The sequence below is a fragment of the Nanorana parkeri genome, unplaced genomic scaffold, assembly GCF_000935625.1.
Source record: "Nanorana parkeri isolate BGI_ZX_2015 unplaced genomic scaffold, ASM93562v1 scaffold292, whole genome shotgun sequence".
NCBI classification, from domain to species: Eukaryota; Metazoa; Chordata; class Amphibia; order Anura; family Dicroglossidae; genus Nanorana; species Nanorana parkeri.
Window position 1 is genome coordinate 175,267 of NW_017306560.1, and position 6,181 is coordinate 181,447.

The window sequence follows — 6,181 nt, forward strand, 5'->3', positions numbered from 1 at the left end:
CCTGTTCCTCCAGTGCTCATTAGAGAAACAAACAGGAAAGGGGGTGGGCACAGATGTCTCTGGCTCTAAAGAGGCAGTGCCAGCTTTCAATCAGGCAGCGGTGTTGATCCTGCAAATATTGTTGAGATCTTTCCTAGCTGCAGCATGGCTCTGTGCTGTCAGCAAATAGTAGACTTTGGGTCACAGGGGTACTGTACATTAGTAAATGTACTCCCGTGACCCAAAAGAGGACTAGATCCAATCAAGGTTCGGCTTTAGTCTTTTTTAACGTCCATTGCACCAGGGTAGTCCATTCATTTGGGCTACCAACACACAGGAAAAACAGGCATGCAGCATTGTCCCAGCCGCAGGGCATGAGTAGTTTGTCACTATGCATTTGGGGCCTTGCCCTGCATGTGCGTCGGAGCGGCATTGCCTAAGTGCATTGGGGAGCCATTCAAAAAGAATGGCACTGCACTGCACTAACGCACATACTTTGTTACCACAACACAGAGCAAAAGTGTATCTTTCTGTAAACTATTTGGTTTGTCCTGGATATAACTAGTTTGCACAAAAGCTTTTAATGTTATATGCAGTCAATAAACCAAAGGTGATGTGGATGAAGCTTCTTTTTAGCAATTAGTGATGTTGTTGCTGAAGTTCAGATTAATTAACTTACAGTCAAAACTTTTTGGGAAAAATATCAGTAATTTTTTTGGTGGTGTGTGTTCTCATGTAGTGGCGTGATATTTGGAATTAAGACATTGCCGATTACAACAGGCCCGGATGTAGTAACAGTGCCACCTCTTGGTCACTACAGCACAATGCTAACTAATTGCAGTCAGTACTGCATGATGTATAATTCTTAGTTATAGAACTAAACAATGAAACCAGCAGAAGTCCTAACACTAACACTATCCCACTTAAAAAGGTTATATAACTATGAAACATTTTAGATTTGGGGGGTGGAGGGGGTGTAGTCAGGAGCAGTGTATGCTCATAGTTTTAGTATCAGAAAGGATTTCTGAAAGGCCCATATTCCTGACAATGAGCGATACCACTATCCCGTCTCTGGCTATTTCAGCTATATTGATTGCATTTTCCTGTGTGGGCATGGGACAGGTATTGAACTCCTAGGTGGTGTTGATTAATGGAAAAGGTTTAATTTCACAATGCAGTTTACAGTTTATTATCTTGATATCATGGTGGAAATGCGTACCAGTGAGTTGGTAATGGATTTGTGCTGTAAATCTTAGTAGATATGTAGTAATGATAAGCTTGAAGGTGAAATACTATTTATTAGGGATGCACAGATATATCGGGCGAAAATGGCAGTTTTGGCTAAACGCCGAAAGTGCCATTTTCCTGCCGATACATCGGCGCATCCTCCCACACCGCTCAGCCTCCTATCACAGTCCGGTAGAGCGGAGTGTGGGAGTCACCTCCTGTTCATTCATAGTTGTAGGTATAGTAAACATACCATGTCCTCATGTTATCAATGAACAGGAACACTCAGTATAGAGGATTCCTGTTCATTGATAACAGGGGATACAGAAAAAGAGATTGAGGACTTTGTGTCCTCAATCTCTTTTTCTATTTTAAAAGGGAAATATCAGGGGTCTGTTTAGACCCCTAATATTTCCCCAAAGCTCCTAAAAGTAATAAATTAATAAATACAAATAAATATAAAAAATTAAAAAGTTTATAAAATAAATAAAATAAAATATTTGAAAAAATTTAAATAAAAACCATTTTCGGTTTCAGCCTGACAATTTTGTTTTATTTTGGTTTCGTTTCGGTTTTAACATTTCCATTTCGGTGCACCTCTACTATTTCCATATATGATTGTCATGGTGATGTGGCAGGGAAAACTTACAGTGGTGCTTTTCTTACCTCGGGACTGAGATAACCCTGAATATTTGCCCTAGAATTATTGTTCTCACTCTGGTACACGCGACAACACTTTACGTGTGGCGCAATAGTTGTTTTTGAACATAGGCGCACACAAAGCATGTTTGCGTTAGTGTGTGCATGTTCATGGGGATGGAGGACTTTAAAGTTGTTGTTTTTTATGGTGCTTTTACATTTACACTTTTTTTCAGACCACGTCACCAATGTTTTGGACCCAGGTGGAGATGTGGACATAGCCTAGCTTGATTTCAGCAAAGCACTCAATACGGTTCCACATAATGATCTTATAAAAAAAAAAAAAAAGTTGTGCAAGCAAGGATTAAACTACTAGGTATTCCGGTGTAAAGTACCAGCAGCTAGCTAAAGGACAAATATCAGAGTGTGGTTGTAAATGAGGTTCATTGAGAATAGAGGCCACTCAGTAGTGGTGTAGCACGAGGCTCTGTACTAGGTCCTGTTCTGTTTAAAGTGTTTGTGATATTCTTGAAGGTTTGGTGGGTAAGTTATTCCTGTTTGCTGATGACACAAAGTTTTGAAGTTGTATTACCTGAGGTGTTTGCAGCATGAAACATTATTTAGTATTGCTGGAAAATGGTCAAAGCAGTGGAAACTTCAGTTCAGTGTTTCTAAATCCAAAATAATGCACCGTTAAGAAAAAGGATCTCTCTCATAGTACAATATTGGAGGTACAGTGTTGGCCAGAGCTGCAGATTCAAACATGTGAATACATTAAGGATGTGAATAGGGTCCAGAAGGGCAAGTATTTTCAATATGAAGTTGAGATCAAAAACACGGTTACCTGGCCTCAGACTAGCAGGAGAAAAGTACAAATCTAACCTTAGAAAGTATTATTTTACTGAATAGTGGATGTTTAGAACAGACTTCCAGCAGAGGTAGTAAATCAGTCAACTGTAAGCAAATTTAAACATGCTTGGCGTAAACATAGGTCTGTATATACTGACAAAGGGGTAAAAAAACATACAACTGAATGAAAAAAACAACCAAATGTGTTAAAAAAGGGACAGGCTCAATGGATGGTCTTTTTCAGCCATCACTTTTCTAATTTTCTGTGTGAGAAATTGTGAGGAGCAGCATTGCTAGCTGTGTTCACACATCCCATATTTTGAACCTTTTTCTGTTGTGTTTTTTTCTTTTTTATGTGTGTTAATCTATTTGATGGTTTGACTGATGTCTTTGGATCTCACTTACAGGCAGATCCCAGACCCAGCTATAGAAGAGCAAGGAAAAGAGTTTGTCCGCCCAATCCTTACTAGCTACTGCTCAGTCTGTGTACGCTGCCCAGGCTATGGAACAAGGTATAGTTATCATACCACAAGAATAAGCTATGACCTCTAGAAGGGTGGTTTGTTATGCTTCACCAGTACTTTAGAGAAACAAGCAGCCAAGCTGAAAGTGACATTAAAGTTGCGCTTTTTTTCTCTCCCCCCATTGTAATTCTGCTTTTAATACTTACGTTATGTGATGCCTCTTGCTGCGATCATCTTCCTCCCATCTGTTTCCAGCAGTCCCTCCAGGGCTGGTGCTGTTCTCTAATCCAGCGCAGACTTCTGTGTCCCACGGAGTCTGTCCGGCTGCGTGCATTTACTGACACAGGGCAGAATTTATCAAAACTGGAGCAGACAAAATCTGGAGCAGCTGTGTACTGCAATCAGTGCAGACAGAGGTAAGTATTTTGTATTTGGGCACTTTTTTTTTAATGTTGTGGCATATATCTACTCCTTACTTGCAGTAGTTGTATGCAAAAAAATTGAGACTTTAATTCTACTTTTATTGTGTGCTTTCAGCACATTCATCTACACTTGGCTGGAATACCTTTTAGTATATTATCCCCAAGTATGTATCTTCCTTTGAGACAACATAGTTATATAGAAGATCTGTAGGAGTATCAATTTATTTCTGTCAAAGAACAAAAATCTGTCATGTGTTATCATTAATCTGAGTTTGCAATTTGAGGACGTACAGGGGTGATATGAGTAGAACTAATTAAGCATGAAGATATCTTTCTTCTAAATGTATTTGAATATTTCAGTTGACTCGTCTCTCACTAGGCGCACTCCTGGAGTCTGGGATACATATACAAGGGTTATTCACAAAAGGGTGAAGAGTTTGGAGAAGGCCGGAGAACTGAACAATCTAGGACAACATAGTTGATTTGGAAACATTCTCCAATTCAGCTCACTTTCCAGTTCAGCTATGTTGTCCTAGATTGTTCACTTCTCCTGCCTTCTCCAAACTCTTCACCCTTTTGTGAATAACCCTGCTAGTGTATTACCTTGAAGAGTAGGTTAGCTAATCAGTAGAAGAAGGATGGAACACCCTTGTGACGTGGCCATTTCTAACCCACTGAACTTCTTCCAGATATAGCCCATATATGTACATTGTATACACGAGAGCTCTGTTTTAGGAAAGGGGTGATATATAAACCATTTTAACTTTTGCTGTTCTGATAGATTAATTTTAGGCATTTTTACAGACTCTAACGGATGAACAAGATTTGAAAACACTTTTTAAAATTGATTACAAAAAACAGTATTAAAAAAGCATCTCTCATAATACTGTAGTCAGGGTGAAGTCTGCTAGAAGTTTCCTTAATGCAATGACTGAAACATATTAATGAGGAAAGGTAGAAGAGAACAAAGAATAAAAGCTGAGGAAAAGCATAAGGGTTATTAAATGATTTTATAAAAGAAAAACCTGTGCTGAGAGAAATACATGGACTGTCATTGCTGACCTCCTACTGAAAATGCTAGTTGGCTGTCTGTCATGCTTATCCAGCTCTTTCCGAGTTGCTGATCACATGTTCTGTCATCCCTTGCTTTCTGCATGTTTTGAGTCAGTGATTCAAAGTACTGAGCCCAGACAGCTAGCATTTTCAGAAGACGGTCAGCAATAGCAGCTTGCCTTATTCTTTCAGTATAGGTTTCCTTTAGCTGAATACATAGAGGGAAATAGATAAAATTGATCAAAAGAACACTTGTGTTGGGACCAGACAGGGAAGAGCTGTCCATGGTGCCATGCATCTCTCAGTGTTATTTGACCTGCTTAGCTGCTTTGTCGGGGCATTCTCTACCCAGTTTCAGGCTGAGTACTTCAGTTTCACATTGTGTTCGGTTTTCACCTCTTGTATTCCCCGTAGATTCATTTGATGTTCTCATGTAATCCTTTTTCTTTGCTTCAAAATTTTTCTTTTTTTTGTTGCTTCTTTTGCCACCTTTTCATTATGTTGACAGTTGTGCATGTTTTTGCTCCTAAAATGTTGTTTGATAAGTACAGATTGTATTAAGGAAAGTCAGCCAGAAACATAAACTCCAGACACTGAGACAACGGTGTAGTTTGAGAGGAAATATTTGATTACACGGGTTTGGTGGAACTGATTTTCTCCATGCTTGCAGAAAGTGGAATGCCCCTTAATCTATTTCTCATGTGATTCCTCACCGTGGAGTAGGCAAATGTATTAACTCAGCCAGTGACAAATTGTTTGGAAGAACTTAGATTCTGTTCATTATTAATTTGGTTGCCATCGCAGTATGAAATGGAAAATTGCTTTTTCTTCCTGTTATAATTGTTTAAACACCATTGAATCACTGTACTTGTATAATAATGTTCCCTCTTCTGTTCTAGGACCAATACCATTGTACTCATTGATAATGAAGGACATGTGAGCTTCACAGAGCGCACAATGATGAACTGTGACATCACTCAGTGGAAAACAAGCACGTACCAGTTTAAGCTGCAGCAATAGTACCGCCTTAGTAACATGACCCAGTGGTTAACCAAGGATAAACATACATATCAAATCCATTGAACTTATGGTGCCTAGAACATTGTGTTAGAATGTATAGGTTTTAAAACGTATCAACCAGCACAAAAGTTGCAGAACCAAAAAAAAAACAGCGATGCAACAGAAAGCACAACACCCTTTGTGGGCTATAATCATATACTTTGTCTATTAACAGTGTGTACATCTAGCTTCAGTCTCACTATAGCTAGCAATGACACGCCAAGTACCTAGAGCACAAAACCTGACATGGTTCAAACCCCAAACAAAATACTTTTAAGGCTTATATTTAATAAAGGCAAAGCACAGTATGCAGTGACTAACAAGAACCAATCAGGAATTATCTTTCAGTAGCCTAAGTATGTTAAGATAATGAAAAAGATCTATGATTTCTTGTCGTGAGTACCGGTAATATCTATGGGTAATCAGAAGAAAGGGAGTTTGAGTACTGGGACACATGTAATTGAACATCAGGCTGCCCCCATACACTTT

The 6,181-nt window shown here is 39.0% G+C and overlaps 1 protein-coding gene across 1 annotated transcript in view; it reads left to right on the forward strand.

The window, feature by feature from the left end:
- Positions 1-5,820, forward strand: part of TANGO2 (transport and golgi organization 2 homolog) — a 93,317-nt gene extending 87,497 nt beyond the window's left edge. The window contains exons 8-9 of the mRNA XM_018557614.1: positions 3,102-3,206; positions 5,533-5,820. Of these exons, the coding sequence (XP_018413116.1) occupies positions 3,102-3,206; positions 5,533-5,653 (226 nt within the window). The 3' untranslated portion in view covers positions 5,654-5,820. The remainder of the gene's footprint in view (positions 1-3,101; positions 3,207-5,532) is intronic.
- The last annotated feature ends 361 nt before the right edge of the window (positions 5,821-6,181 follow it).